Source organism: Astatotilapia calliptera, chromosome 22, assembly GCF_900246225.1.
Source record: "Astatotilapia calliptera chromosome 22, fAstCal1.2, whole genome shotgun sequence".
NCBI lineage: Eukaryota > Metazoa > Chordata > Actinopteri > Cichliformes > Cichlidae > Astatotilapia > Astatotilapia calliptera.
The window spans coordinates 7,619,557-7,636,082 of record NC_039322.1 but is presented as its reverse complement, the minus strand read 5'-3'; the positions used below and the strand labels follow the sequence as shown (position 1 = coordinate 7,636,082).

Sequence of the window (16,526 nt, the reverse complement as noted above, 5' to 3'; positions counted from 1 at the left end):
TTTTCACTGAGAACTTCCTGTATGACGAGCTGTTTTTCTTCTCTTTTCTGTTTATAGGGAGGTTTCTTTGCCATATTGTTTATAAATCTTATGTTTGAATCATAATACCACACACCTGTGTGTGTGTGTGTGTGTGTGTGTGTGCACTTCCCATAACTCTACACCTTGCATCTGTACCAGATTATCTTGAAGCTTTCAGAATGCTGTTTACATTTATTAACTCTCAGATTTCATTTTGTTTTTAGAATGAAAGTAGACCATTTATGCTTCCCTTCATTTCTCTCATACCTGTATCTTTACAGTGACGAATGCTCCTACTGAACATATCCAAAGTTGAATAATTAATTAACTATATGTAGAAGCAATCCCCTCGAGGCAAAAGCTAAGGCTTCGTTTCAGACAGTCTTTCTTACTTTTGGATCTTTATGATGTCAGTAGCACACAGCTCGGGCTGTGAGCACAGTGGCCCCACCCACAACTCTTTTGAGGGGCAACCAATCAGAAGAAAGTTATTTTAAAGGTAACAAGTGTTGTTTCAGACAGAGGATGAGCTGAGGGGAGGCCCAGTTGGAGATGATTGATGATTATTTTGAACTGTGAATCATGCAAAGCATCTCTAGTAGAGTCCAAGAAGAGAAATGTGGAGCCAGACATGAACATAATGAGCGTCCACAGAGAGAGTGAAAAATTTAGGTAACGAAAAATTTATTGTCATAAGCTGTCACTTTTTTCTCAGAAGTTTCATACTGTTCCTGTCAGTAAGTTATAAATATTTCACGTAGGAGGTTGTCGTATATTCCCCTTCTGTCTTCCTCTCATACCTTCATGTTTCATCTAGAACGGTCACGAGGATGAAGATTTGAATGATGAAGTAGTTTTTTTTTTTTTTCATTTTGTTTTTTGTATAAGTGCTTACTTATACTAATTATTGTATTGTGGGCTTTCTTTCTATGATAATGTAATATTTACACTGGGTTTTTAAAGTACTAAAGAGACCGTGTAGGGAAAATTTACTTGAAATGGAATTAAAATATTTTACCAGTGAAAAAAGACAAACATACAACAAGTAATAGCAAGGTTTTATGATATATGTTGAGTTGCACGCAACAAGGTTGCACGAAGAGACGTATTAAGTGTCATCTGGAAGACAAGTCGAACCTGTTGATGTATCTGCAGCATTCACAGGCTGCGTTGCATTGTTTCCTTTTTTCTTTTCTGGTTTGCAGCTCGTCAGAAATGTTCTTTCCATCCCTTTGAAGTCATTTCAACCACTTACATTTACATGTGTATATTGACTGTAGCATAAACATTATGCATTATTAAGCACTGTGTGGCTAATGGCAGCAGAAACCATGTCAGATGTTTGATATTTAGCAGAAATAATAAGTGATCTTTTAAATGTCTAACAGAGCAGGTTTAAAAAGAAAACTTTGCTCTAATAGCTCAGAATAGCTCAGCCCCAGTTCCACATTCTTACTTACAGCAGGTGCACTGAAAAATTGACTAAATTAGTACAAGCAGAGCCTGTATTGTAAAAACAGTATTTGAGACAGGCTTCTGATTGTTGAAGAGTTTGAAAATATGTCTCCAGAAGTGACAGCTCAGCTCTCAGTTGAGCCCCTCTCAGGTTTCCCTCGAGTTATTACTAAAGTGACAGCACACTCTATCTCAGCCTTTTTTGTTGGTTTTTCTTGGATGATAGTCCGTCTGTTTCATATGAAGGAGTTCTGTGGAAACATTTGGTAAAAAAAAAAAAAAGACTTTTATTTTGTGTTTAGAGTTAAAGTTGAAATAATGAGCGTAAACTTGACACTCGAAGATTCAAATCGTCTGAGAGGAATTTGTAGCCCTATTACTCATTCGAAACGAATGTTATCGCTTCTTCCTGGAGAGCAGCAACCCTGAAACTCTAATGCTAAGTGTCAGGCATGTGCAGCAGCTATAAGAAAAATGAAAGTGAGATCAAACAGAGCAGAGAGAGGTCTCCGGCTCTCCAGTCAGTGCCAAGCTGCACCTCCTCCATCTGTGCCACCTCACAACTCCCGTCTACTCAAACACCGAGCGTCCCGTCCGTCTCCACTGAGCTGTCTGCTCCATTCAAACGCTCCACTTGTCAAACTGCAGGCATCATGTTGAGCGACACTGAGTCAATTTTCTTCAAAAAAAATTTGGCCATGGCTGACTTTTTCTTTCTTTTAAAGTAAAGTTTTCAATTTCACAGCCCTTTAATGTCAATTTAGAGCCTTGTTAATGAGTCAGGGGTCTAAAGAAATCACAGCGGTTTCCCTCTGTCTAATAAATTGGTTGAAAATTATAGTTTTACTCACACCTCATTGGGCAAAATGACAAATCAAACCCGAGCTTTTTTTAGCAGGCCTGTGTTTCCAGCAGTTCACATGATGCCTCGTTTTATTGCCTGATGGGAAAACCATTTTTATTGTGGCAGCTAAACAGAAGAAAACGCACATTACCAGAAAAGAAGAGAAAAAAGTACCAGTACCGTTTAACAATCATTATATGGGGATAGCGGAAAGATTCCTATGAGAACAGAAGAAATGAGAGGTTTGAAAGTCGAGGCGAGTTGTCAGTTTCCAGTCGCCGCGCATTAACGAGCCAACCAGCTGCTCAAGCATGTTGGGATTCCACACAGCGATGAAGTCAAGCTTTCTCTCATCCACCAAAGATGTCGCTCATCTCTTTGGTATGACTGCTTTTCTTTTTTTTTTTTTCAGGATTGCATCAGATTTCTCTCTGTGCGATTTTTGTTGTCTCGAAGTCTGTCCCCGGTTTGTTAGACCGAGGATATGAGCTCATGAGCCGTGGGTCAGACAGTGTGACGTTCGTGATATCCTCCGCTCTCCGGAGCTGTTTTATACATCACTGATGTAACCGATAATAATAACAACACTCATTGCATTTCTTCATTTCTGCTGGGAGCCAAGTAGGTGGGTTATTTTCTGAACCGTCGTTGCTAAGTCTTTCTCTCTTTCCTGTCCTTTCTTTTAGACGGTCACCACATCTGGGAGACTGAGGCCAAGGTTGAGAGAGACGCCTCGAAGCCTGTAAGTGATACATGTGACACAGTGATCGTGACAAAGCTGATCTCATTTCAGGATTAAAGCGCTGTGTAAAGAGCAGCTGTTCCCAATCATTTATCTGAACTCGATGCCAAAATGTTTAGTCTTCGCATCTGAAAAACAATCTAACGTCTAAATTAAGAGAGCCGAGAGCGACTGGAGCCCCACTCAGTGTGATGAAGAACAACCTGCCTTAGCAACAACAACGCATTTGTTTTTTTTTATTGAATCACAAATCTGCTGTAAACTTATACATAATTAGATGGGAAGTTCAAGAAGTCTTTAAAATTTGTAAACTATTCTAGTCATTCATCTACTAGCTTAGCATAAACCTGTAAGGAAAGGCAAAATAACCCAACCCCTTAGCTAATACTACAAAAAGAATGTGTGTTCATTATTCAACTGTTATACTTTTTATATCTGATCTCTTATTTATTTACAAGAAATATTTTACAGGCCTGGAAGAAACTAAGAGGGCACTTACCAAACACTTCCTGTCTCTGTACTGGACACACTTTTGCCTTCACAACTGCCTTAATTCCTCAGTTTTTCATAGCATAGATTCAACAAGGGGCTGAAAACATTCCTCATATATTTTTGGTCCATAATGACACGACAGCATCGCACAGTTCCTGCACATTCACGACATGAATCTGTTGTTCCACCACGTCTCAATGGTGCTCTATTGGATTGAGATCTGGTGACTGTGGAGGCAATTTGAGTGCAGTAAACTCAATGTCATGTTCAAGACACCAGTTTGAGATTATTTGAGTTTTGTGACATGGTTTGTTATCCTGCTCAAAGCAGGCATCAGAAGTTGGATACACTGTGGTCGTAAAAAGATTGACAAGGCCACTAACAATGTTCAGGTGTTTATGTGACACTCCTGAAGTGTGTCGAGAAAACATCCCCCACATCATTACACCAGCCTGATGATTGTTACCAGACAGGATGGATCCATGCTTTCATGTTGTGATGAGTCCGTGTGAAGTGCAGCCTTGGCTTCCTATTCTTAGCTGACAGGAGTGGCAGCCGGTGTGGTCTTCTTCTGCTGTAGCCCATCTGCTGCAAGGTTTCACATTCAGAGATGATCTTCTGCTTACTTTGGTTGTAACAAGTGGTTATTTGAGTTACTTTTGCCTTCCTGAGATCTCAAAGCAGTCTGGCAGTTCTCCTCTGACTTCTGGCATTAACCAGAAGGCATTTTTTCACCCAGAGAACTGCTGCTCATCAGATATTGTCTGGTTTTCAAGCCATTCTCTGCACTAGATGCAGTAGATCAGCAGTTTCTCAAATGGCAGCAACAATGATGCGATTGAGAGTCACTTAAATCATCTCAGCAGATCACCTTGACCATGTCTACATGTCTATTTGTGCTGATGGTATGTGATTGGTTGATTACACATTTACATTAACAAGCAACCAAACAGGTGTACCTAATGAAATGCCTAATGAAGTATCAATACCAGCGTTGCCTTTTGTTCTGAATCAGTAAACTGTGACTGTAACAACAGCGCTGATTTCCTCAACCCAGGACAGAAGCTTCAGTGTTGTGTTTGAAATGTGTGGAAAAGGTGTTCAAAAGTTCAGCCCTCCACCTGTGGGGGTTTGAGCCTGGCAGTGTATCCTGTCTTGCGCTCAGACAGCTGAGGGAAAGACAGAGCCAGAGACGTGGTGGGAGTCTGGGAGATAGACGAGGGGATTAGAGCGTGTATAAATGTGAAGCTCTGCACCTGCTCCCAGTGTCTTCCCTCTGCAAAACACAGACACACACTCACTTAGAGTGGCTGCTGGGGCACATCTGTCTGCTTGAATAGACAAAGGGCCTCCCTCTCTCCGTCCCTCCCCACTCAGTCCAGTCTGCTGGATTGGTCCCATTTCAAACATTGATGCTGCTTTGGCCAAGTTTAATCTCAGGCCAAACAACGAATCCAGAATACGTCACCTGAACAGACTGATCTGCCCCAATGAGCGCAGATCTGGGAAGACGAGGGATGATTACGTTTTCTTTTTAAGAATTAATTAGATACAGATTTCTCATATAAACCTAGATAGATGGTCTTGACGCACTCACTTAGGGAGTCCAAAAATGCTCCTCTATGCTCAATTTGTCACATTTTTTTCCTTCCCACTGTTTGCATGATAGGAACCAGTTTTATTATATTAAACCTCCCAGACCTTGTTTTGAGATTTTCTTTTGCTTTTTGTGTTTGTTTTAACTCAATTTGCAATTTTATGATGTAACACACAAAATGCAGGCATAAAACTTTCAGAAATATTTGAATGACTTCAATTACATGTGACACCAGTGGAATCCTGCAAATACAGCTGCCTAACCGGGACACAGTTTACACAGTCCAAATGAGGAACCCTTTCCTGAAATTTAATTGCTATTTCTCTGAAGGGCCGATGGATTTCAGGGAGTAAGAAAAGTAGAAAAGCCTCATCTGGCTCCACTTAGCTTTACAGTGGTAGTGATTTAATATAACGTGTGTCAGCTCTCACCTGTACATGTCAGGCCCGGCCGTCCTCCGAAGCTCAGTTTTGCAGACGGATGACTTCCTCCCTGACTACTGAGCAGCGCCTCCAACACACTCGGTCATATATATTCCCACACACATGCACAGAAACACACACATGGGGCTCATGTGTCCACAGGCTGAACCCAGGAGTGTGGTCACTTCTGGCCTTCACTCTCAGCAGGAAGCTCTGCTGGGGAAATAAACTATCTGGACACTCCCAGGTTCAATTTATTCACTTTGACTGAGTTATTCATTGTGCAAACAACCAGAGTTCCCTCTAACCTTACTTCATGGCCTCTTTGTGGCTTTCAGATGACAACCAGATTTTTACATTGTATCTGCCGCCCCTTAAATTTAAGCTACAATATAGTGGAAGGGACTGCAGCCTGGATTTTGTGTTCCCCTTTCCCCCTTCTAATGGCCAACAGGGGGTGACACACATGTTGCCAAAATAATCAGATTGTGTAGCTGTCAGGGTTTACCTGTGATTGTCAAATTGGCACAGACGGGCATGTAGTGTTCTCAGTTTCTTTGTCACAACTACCTCTTCAATATGACAAACAAGAGAAGTAAAGCCACAGTGACGACTTCCCCCTTTTATATGTACTAATTAAGAAGTTTAAGTGCAAATGCAAAGCTATAAGCTAATTAAATGGATATTTAAATAGATGGTGTGTTTTTAATGACAGAACTTGTTCTGTGTTGCAGAATTCGCTTCTTGTTGAAATCCCTCCCTACCGAAACCAAAGACTGTCCACTCCCGTCCACGTGAACTTCTACATCTGCAATGGCAAGAGGAAAAGAAGCCAGTACCAGCGCTTCACCTACGTCCCTGCCACCGGTAAACTTGTCTTTATAGTCTGCAATTTATAGGTTTGGTCATCGCTGTCCTTCATAAAATGTTAAACTCCTTTCATATGTTTGCTGTTACAGTGAGTCCATAGTGTGGTGGCTTACACATTTTTTTAGCCATACAAAAAGTTCTCTGGTTCAATTTCAGGGGGAGCTCCAAATCCCTGTAGGCTCGTAAGAGCCAAATCAAGCTACCTACATATACTCTTACAGTGAGGGATGCTCACTGCTCATAAAACGATGCTCATAAAAATGGCTAAAGTTCAAAATAGTCTGTCAGTCTATGTTCACTCTTAGCCAGAAGCTTTGTTTCAAGTTGCCTTTTTCTACTCCTGAATCTGGTTGTGAGCACACAAGCCCCACCCACCTGCTGTCAATGTTTAGAGGAGCAGCCAATCAGAAGAAAATCACTTAAAACATTTATCTCAAAGCTTTTCCGGACCCTTTTTACTAACAATAAAAAGTGTGAGCACCACAGCATTAGAAAAAATGTCAATTTTTTTTTGATTCATTAAACATCTTTTTTGTAGTGGCTCTATACCTCACAAATGAGGTCCAAATCATGAGAACTACCATCTTAAAGGGAGGGGGAAGGGATCTAAAGCAACTTGTTTTAGCCTGAACATGAACTCTGGATGAATTTATTTTGAATCAGCAAAATATTCTCTGTGAATGGACATTAGCATAGTGGATCCACTTTATGTTGTAACTTCTTTTTCAGCAAATTTTGATGTGATGAAGCTGCAAAAAAAGGGAAAATATAGTGTGAATAAGGTAAAAACTGTCTTCAGATATATGTTAAGCTGGGGGTCAATAGTATCACTCACCATTTAGTCTTGTTCATGTTTTAATAATTTAAAAAAAAACAGCTGCTTTCATTATCATTTAGTGTAGAGTTGAGTTTTTGCTAATTTAACAAAACAGTCCCGTCAGCTTGAAACCCAAATAGTCAAACCATTTTGGTCACAAAGTAAAATAAAATATACATATATAACCCTCCATTAATCTCCAGACTTTTGGTTAATTTTTTGTTTTTGACTTTTTTGTCACCATGCCAGCCCCTCACTACTCTCAGTCTGCTCTTTTCCTTCCACATCACAGACTAATTAGAAACATTTTCGCTGGGATTTTACTTCTGAAGACGAGAACAAACAGTTTGTATTCCCCCCTTGTCTGGTGGTTTTCTAGGGAGGAACAAAGCAACGCTATTATTCCTCCATTGTAAAAAGAAATCCATAAAATCTGTTCTTTTCCATACCTGTTGCTGCATGAATGCTGAGGCAACTGGACACACGAGGGTGGGGAAAGGGGCATGGGAAAAACATGTTATTTGAATAGAGAGCCTTTTGCCAAGCTAAATATAAACATTGACCCACCAACTGAAATGTAAAAACCACTGCTAATTGCACTCCAGGCTTGGAGTGAAAATCCAGTGGGTGGTTCAAAGCTGCGATTCAGCTGAACTGGCCCGGCCCTGTACGTGGGCGACGGATTGCCCCGCCGTGAAAGTGGAGCATTGTCCTCGGGCTGCAGAGTGTAAGGGAGTGGACAGACTGTGGGACAGCAAGTGTGGTCAGTGTCTCCTAGAAGGTGAAAGCTTTTAAGGCAGCAAGCCAGCAGGCTGAACAATATAATCTGCCAGTCTTCTAGAAAGGGAGAAAATCATTGAGAAAGTTTAAACAAATGGACAGACTGAGTAAAAACACAGCTGGAAAAAATGATCAAGGCCTCAGTTCCTCAATGAGATGTCTGGACAGAATGCAGTCATTTCCCAATCTTTTCAGCCTGATGGTTAATTGAAAATAATACAAAGACAACCTTTCAGATGTTGAGGCTCAATTGTTTTATTGTTTGCTAAAAAAAATACTCGTTTTGAATTTGATTACAGCAATTTGTTTAAGAAAAGGAGGACTGAGGGAGGTCTTTGCTGCACTTTTGAAAGTAAAAGTTCCCCATTTTTCCTAAATATGGGATTTTCGCCTCAGGTGTTTTCTTTGTCATTGTTTTTTGTTTCATAAAGCGCCAAATGCCAAACTAGGACTGGATGAGCACCAGTTTGGTACCCGCACTCTTTTGCTATGGAGTTGTGCCATTGTAACGTGAGCAGGCTGACAGTTAAATGATGTAGCATTAATGAAGCCTTCACAGACGTGCGAGTAAGATGGACCCCCGATGTCATCACTGATCCTTGAAGGGTATTGTGTCAGTGTTTTCCAAAAACAACCTAAGATTTTGAAGTTTTCCCCTTCACCCAAGTTAATCTAAAAAGAGAAGGCAGCAGCATTTATGGGTTTTTTTTTTTTATATCTGTTCTTCACATCTGACCTGACGATCACAACCATTCACTATTTGGCGTTGTTTTCAGCATCGTCTTTGACTGAAATCTGGAGTTTTCTACAGATTCTTTGGATCATTTGATGTTAGTATGAACGCAGATGATGAAAGGTTTAGATTGAAAAGCTTATTCTCATGTAGTCTTTCACAGTATCTATATTTTGAAAAGCAGTTTTTACACATCGCTAACATGTTGTGGGCTGTGTAGAGCTTTTTTTTAGCATTACAACCCTTTTCCAGTCTTTTGTCGTCCTCCAACATTTTTAAATGCATTGCTGACGTCAAATTCAAAATGCGCGTGATTTTTTTTTTCAATCACATTTCTAAATTTGATGCGTTTAAGCGAAATAATCAATTAAAGAAATCTGTAAATCGTTTTGTTCCGCTCTGATTTACGCCTCAGGTTCTTTGCTTCTGTTTTGAAGAAATCACATCTGTACCTTTTTCTCTTTTTTTCATCAACAGCAGGTGTTTCAACAGCTCACACAAAAACAACAGATTTATTTTGGGACACGTAGTACACATGGTTGATCTTCTCACTCCGGAAACCCAAGGGCAGGCTCTCTTTTCTGGCAAAACAAACTATTTGCACTTCTTCTGCACCCTTCTTTGCACATGCATGCATCTACCCTCCACAAGCAGGCAGACACACTTCCTCCAAACAGACCCAAAATAGGGGTGCGTTTGCTATTTTAGTCGTGCGGTTTGTGTAACTATCTCATTGCAGTTCCTCTTTTACAGTTGTTGACAGGCGAGGCTTCACCATGCATGACACGTCCTAGTTTCACTCCTTTTAATCTAATTAGCCTTTTTATTTAGCTCGGGAACTCCCTCTAAGATTAAAAATATCTTTTTAAAGAGACATCCCCGAGAAAGATGCAGAATTACATAAAATCAGTAGACAGTCGACAAATCAAACAAGCGTGACAAGAACAAGAAGAATAAAGCATGGGTTATTAAGTATTTCAGCTTCTATTTCAAGCACATGCTTCATATTATGATCTAAAATATGCTCGGCAGAAAAAAAGTAGAAGAAATAGATCCAGTTTGATGATGCAGTGATGCAGTTCAGGGTCAAAGCTGTGCTGTCGTGTGCTTGTAACCGCACTGAAACGCTTGTTATATAAGATTGATGTGGTGTCATTGGCTGCAGCTGATTGATGGCCCGCATTTTGAAACTTTGTGTCCAATATGTTTCGCTGTGAAATCTGGACGGATGGCCAAGATGACAGCGACTGAAAACAAGACGTGGCTCATTTGAACTCAGCGTTGGTCCTCCGCAATCCTCCGACACCCCAAAGACCCAATTTCATGTGTTTGCGTTCAGTTAAACTCTTGCTTTGTCTCGGTAAGGAGGCAGTAATTTTCTTTGAAATTACTGAACCCTGCTGAGCACGAAGCTGCTGCTGCTGCTGCAACATATATCATATCGCACATGTACTGTAGTGGATATTAGCACCAGAACAGGATCCAAAGAAAACAGGGCTTTTATTATAGAAGCAGCCAGATTTTTCTCGTGTTGATGACTCATCCCTTTTTTTACTTCTTTTTTCTACTTTTGTGAATGTTTTCTGTTGGGTGGGGGAGCTCAGGCCCTAACACAGAGACTCATTGATGAGAGTGTTTGTTTGGCAGTGTGTATCCTAGCCACAAACCCACTCACTAACTCACTCGCTCACTCACACTTGCAGGATGGTTGGAATATGTGTTTACTCATTTAGCTTTTCCTTCTGTTTTCCTTCAGTTCCAACAATAAAGACGGAGCCTCGCGATGACTATGATGCTCCTCTGATGTGCACCCAACATGGCCCTGGCTTGTCCTTACTCCCAAAGCCATATTACCCCTCACAAGTCATGGCCCCGATGATGACCTCTGACCTCAGGCCATGTGTTGTTGGCGGCCCTTATTCAGCCAGCCAGCAGAAACTTGCAGCCAAGCCCTCCTCCTCCTCACCTCCGAGCACCAGCCCTAAACAGCACGATCTCCCACCCTCACCCTTCTCAAAATGCCTCCCTGCGAGCCCGGCCGTCCAACAGCCGGGCTCGCAGTCCCCGATCCCGCACGTCTCTATCATTCAGGAGACTCCCGGGCGCTACCAGCCACCCAACCTCTACTCGCCCAGCAGCTGCTCCTCCTCCCCAACCTCGCAGGCCTCCAGCCCGACTGACGCCCCCTTTTCTCCAACCCACTGCATGACACCAGCGCAGCCGGTGAGCGGCAGCACAAGCCCAGCCGCTCAGCAGCACCCCAAAGTGCCAGAGAGGGCTCGCTCTTCCCTGCAGGAGGATGGCAGTCCCTCGCCACTGGCTGTCAGCATCAAACAAGAACCACAAGAGCTGGACCAGATGTACCTTGATGATGGTGAGACTTTTTTTACTTTTACAAGACAGAATTTAAATACTTCTAATCCACTGCATGGAAAAAATTATAGAGCGAAATCCCCATCGAGCCCCCTAATTGATGAAACAATATGGTTTTTATTACCCTCCAGCACAAAACGACCGTACTATATCTCCAGGCACTGATAGCATTTTTGATTATCATATGACTCACTTATCACTTTTGCCAGGAAATTTTTGGCCATCAAATCACAACTTAGAAGTTTTTTCCTCTTTTTTTTGTGTGGAAATCCTCTGACTCATAGTCATTTAAAAGAACAGTTAAACATTTGTGGAAAATGTTTGTTTGCTTTGTTGCTGAGACTTAAGAGATAAGATTGATCTCATTTGTCTTTGGTAAATACAAAGTCATAGCAAGTGGAGGATTTAGGGTTTTATCATAGTAAGGAGAGGGGAAGCGTGGGAAACTACTAGCATGGAAACCTGGAAGCACAAAATCCTCCAAGCACATCTAAAGTGCACTGACTACACCTTCTTTGTCTTATAGGTTGTTGAAATAAAACATTTGAGCTTCAGTAATAAAACTTATAGTGTAGCGCTACACCCAAGATCCAGAATGTGTTTCAAAAAATGACTGGTAGTCTCTGTGTGTTAATTAGAGCTTTTCAGACTCAGATCTACATGCCTAAGATGCATGCAGTCAAAAATATGTGGCACAACCAGCAACATGTGTGTGTGTGTGTACTCGTTTAGCTTTGCTTTTATTCTATTACCGGTAGCTTAAGCTACAGTCGCACTAGCAAAAACAGTGGTTGAAACCGCAACGCGATCAAAATTATAGTGACCATGTGCAATCAACTTGTAATGGCCCTGCTTGAAGTGGTCAGGGATGGGGAACTGGTCTGTGATGACTCCCAGTCAGTTTCACTCTTCAAAGCAGCATTGGTGTATCAGAACAGCGATAAAATGGGGATAAATTGGCAATAAGGCGGTGACAGTCTGCTTCAATCATTTTTTTAATTAACAGGGTCAAGTTGGCACTTACATGCAATCTGTTTACAGTTAACTGTGGTAAATCTCAAATCTGTTGCAACACTGCCGAGGTGGACTCAACAACAGTGGGCTGAGCAGAATCTGATGATGTGAAGACTCCACCGACACACTCCACCGTATTAGGGAATAGCTTAATAAAGCTGTTCCCTAATACTTTAAGTGTCGTGGAGTCTTCATGTCATCAGATCTTTGTCTTCTCCATGCATCTTGGAAGTAGGTGAAGTTTTGCCAGAAACATTTGTTGCAGACTGAGCAGAATCCACACATCAGGCATGACTCTCAGTAACAACTTGGGCGTGATCCAAATGAGGCACATTTATAAACTTGTAAACAAACAGATGCTGTAAGTAAATTTCATTAATGACCAGCACTCTACCAGCAGCTCAGGGAGTGAATGTTGTACTCGCTGTAAGCGCAGGTTTTACTCATGTTTCTCTCTCTGACAAGAGTGAGGCTGAAGAATGAATGTTTATGATATAAGGGTGAAATCTTCTGTTAGAAATTGTTGGCGGCCATGTGAGGTCCTGAGAACTGAGACTCAGGTGGAGCGTGGGATTTATCCAGAGATAAGGTGCTTTATTACAAAGCTTTAATATGTTACGCATACATTTGCTGGTTATGCATCTGCTACTGTCGCTCCTGTCACTGGCCGATGGAGAGGAGCAGCCACACCCTTGAATGAAAAGCTCAACCCTAACCTCACCGCCGCATCACTCACATTTAGAGCAACTTAAAACATGTTACATGTTACGAGTGATTTTCACATATTTGTTAGGTCTAAAAGTCAGAAAGTCTGCTGCTGATTTCAGTAAATAGAACAAGATGCCTCCTTTCCTGTACAGGGTAAACAGAAACAAATCCCTCATCAAAGCAAACTGGTTTCTGAGGAATTTTCTCAGTGTAATATTTCGTAAACTGGCAGCATTTTGTGCTGTTGCATTTTGACATTATTTCAAATTAAATGTTTAGGTTAAGGGGCAGTAGATAGGAGGTTTCATTCAGCTTTTAACTTTGAGTTTTTGAAGAGGAAACTGTGAGATTGGGAATATTAATATTAATTTAACGAACTTAGCACACTGTAACATTCTGACAATATTCTAACAGATCAATTAATAACTGAGTTCTTTCTGACATTTGTAATACCGCCTATCAAGTAAAGTAAGATAAAGAAACACGAACGCTGCTGTGTGTGCGGGTCTCAGTGTGGAAACCTCCTCTGTTCAGTATAAAAAGGAAAACCAGATGTATCCTTGTTCCTGCCTCCTTCCAATGCTCCGTTAAGTTCAGCTCAGTTCTGCTCTATTTCAGTAAAATCCCAGCATTACTGCAGAGCAGGAATACGTGTGCCTCGGCTCTAAACACTCCGAGTCAGCACTGAGTAAAGAATTTTGGAGCTGCGCCCACAACTTTGAACCATCCAGCCGTGCCAATTACGTACTTGTTCTGATAACATCTCTGTCTTTTATTCCAAATAAATAACCACCGGTAACTCTCACACACATATCGGGGGCAAAATAAAGCCTTCTTTTCAGTGTTAAATTTAGCACAATTTACAGTAAATTTTCCACCACAAACCTCAGTAACTTAGGCTTGTGTGATTCCTTACTCTGTGTCCTCACTTGGAGAAATAAATGACTGAGCAGAGCAGCTTCTCACAGCCGCAGATTGACTCCGACTGAGTCAGTGAGTTGGCATTTTGTCTGCCATTTATAGAGTTGATGGCGATTAATTGCAGACCTTTGCCTGCATTTGATTGCAGTCGGAATGAGTCAGAGAGCTGTGCAAACGAGCTGGCCCCAGTGTTTTCTGGCATTTTCAACTCCTCACTGCAGGCATGTCATGTGCCTGCCTGCTTCAAGTCCTCCACCATAATCCCTGTCCCCAAGAAACCTAGGATCACTGGACTAAATGACTACAGACCCGTGGCTCTGACATCTGTGGTCATGAAGTCTTTTGAGCGCCTAGTTCTCTCCCATCTCAGGACCCTCACGGCCCCCCTCCTGGACCCCCTGCAGTTTGCATATAGAGCCAACAGGTCTGTAGACGACGCCATCAACATGGCCCTACACTTCATCCTGCAGCATCTGGACTCCCCAGGAACCTACGCCAGGATCCTGTTTGTGGACTTCAGCTCTGCCTTCAACACCATGCTTCCAGACCATCTCCGAGACAAGCTTTCCCAGATGAATGTGCCTGACCCCATCTGCCGGTGGATCACTGACTTCCTGACGGACAGGAAGCAGCATGTGAGGCTGGGAAAGAATGTCTCGGACTCCCGGACCATCAGCACCGGCTCCCCTCAGGGCTGTGTTCTTTCTCCTCTGCTCTTCTCCCTGTACACCAACTGCTGCACCTCCACCCACCAGTCTGTCAAGCTAATCAAGTTTGCAGATGACACCACCGTCATTGGGCTCATCTCTGACAGGGACGAGTCTGCCTACAGGAGGGAGGTTGAACGTCTGGTGTCCTGGTGCAGCCACAACAACCTGGTGCTGAATGCCCAGAAGACAGTGGAGATTATTGTGGACTTCAGGAAGCACACAGCCCCACTCCCCCCCATCATCCTGACTGACACCCCCATCACCTCTGTGGACTCATTCCGCTTCCTGGGTACCACCATCACCCAGGACCTGAAGTGGGAGCCCACCATCACCTCCGTCATCAAGAAAGCCCAGCAGAGGATGTACTTCCTGAGGCAGCTGAAGAAATTCAACCTGCCAACACGGACGATGATGCAGTTCTACACTGCAATCATCGAGTCCATCCTCACCTCCTCCATCACCGTGTGGTACGCTGGAGCCACTATCAGGGACAAACAGAGACTGCAGCGTGTTGTGCGCTCTGCTGAGAAGGTGATTGGCTGCAGACTCCCATCTTTGCAGGACCTGTACACCTCCAGGACATTGCGGCGTGCAGCTCGGATCTCAGCTGACCCTTCTCAACCTGGACACAGTCTGTTTGACCTGCTCCCCTCAGGCAGGAGGCTCCGGTCCATTCGCACCAGAGCCTCTCGCCATAAGAACAGTTTCTTCCCCTCTGCTGTTGGACACATGAACAATAACCACATGATTGTCCCCGCCACTAACACATGACCCTACGCTGTGTTCACTGCATCATTCTATGTTTGGCACTGATCACCACCTGCACTCATGTATATATCTTTCAACGTAGCACTCTTAATTCTTATTCTCATGTATATATCTCATGTATATCTCATGCACATATCTTTCCACGTAGCACTCTTAATTCTTATTCTCATGTATATATCTCATGTATATCTCATGCACATATCTTTCCACGTAGCACTTTTAATTCTTATCCCTACTTTTATTTTTTTCCATGTCTATTTAAGTGCTATTTATGACAGCATGTTTGCACTGAAGCACCGCAGCAATTTCCTAATGTTGTAAACCTGCTCAACATTTGGCAATAAACCCCATTCTGATTCTGATTCTGATTCTGAGAGAGACGGGTTGCCTCCTTCCACACAACCTTGCATGCAATCGCCTTGTGACAAAACAATTGGTCAACCAGAGGACAAGGATGCTGCACGCATCTGATCAGTTTGTCAGTGCAGCTATTTCCAATCAGTCCCACATGATTGGAAGCATTTTATTTTATTGATGTTTATTTGTTTATTTGTATTATTTTTCATTTTGCTGACCTGTTTTTCCTCTAGCGTGACTGGGGCCTTAGCTTAGCTGCAGAGAAGGTAGAAGTCATACGAGACAAAGAACATTTTTGTAGCGAAGTGAAACAGTGTTAAAAATAATGACAATGATCAACAGCAGCCATTGTTAGTGCTTTTTTTAATCTGTGATGGATTTTTTTTATGCTTCTTCCTCTTCACAATTAACTATATTGATCTCTGTTTAAGCCAAATCTGCATTTGATGGTCTACACACAGCTGACTTACAAGAACGTCTCTGTTAGCCTCTGAGTTGCTTGAATTCCTTTAATCCCTTATTTCTCAGCCAAAGAGCTTTGCAACAGACAACATCAGGACAAAAATCTTCTATTATTAGTTCACATCACAGTAAAAATGCACTTAAGCCTTTTCGGCACGTGGCCTTTATAACCACGTTTCTGTTACACGAGCTTAATTTTGCAATGTGCTCTGAACTGCACTGAACTGGAAGTCCCCACTTATCTGGGAGTGTATTCAGAGTGACATTCTTACATTCATTTACTTAACCGATTAGCCAACTTATGGTGGCAGGGGTGTTTGAGTCAATCACAGCTGTCATAGGGTACACCCCAGACAGGGTGTTAGTCCATCACAGGACACGTCTACCCCAGAGGAAATCCATACAGCCACACAGACAGCATGTATAGTCAACACAGAAAG

The 16,526-nt window shown here is 42.3% G+C and overlaps 1 protein-coding gene across 1 annotated transcript in view; it reads left to right on the top strand.

Annotated features, from left to right (window-relative positions):
• nfatc1 (nuclear factor of activated T cells 1) overlaps nt 1–16,526 on the top strand; it is a 49,689-nt gene that overhangs the window by 21,623 nt on the left and 11,540 nt on the right. Inside the window, exons 8-10 of the mRNA XM_026156793.1 lie at nt 3,007–3,062; nt 6,308–6,440; nt 10,530–11,147. Of these exons, the coding sequence (XP_026012578.1) occupies nt 3,007–3,062; nt 6,308–6,440; nt 10,530–11,147 (807 nt within the window). The remainder of the gene's footprint in view (nt 1–3,006; nt 3,063–6,307; nt 6,441–10,529; nt 11,148–16,526) is intronic.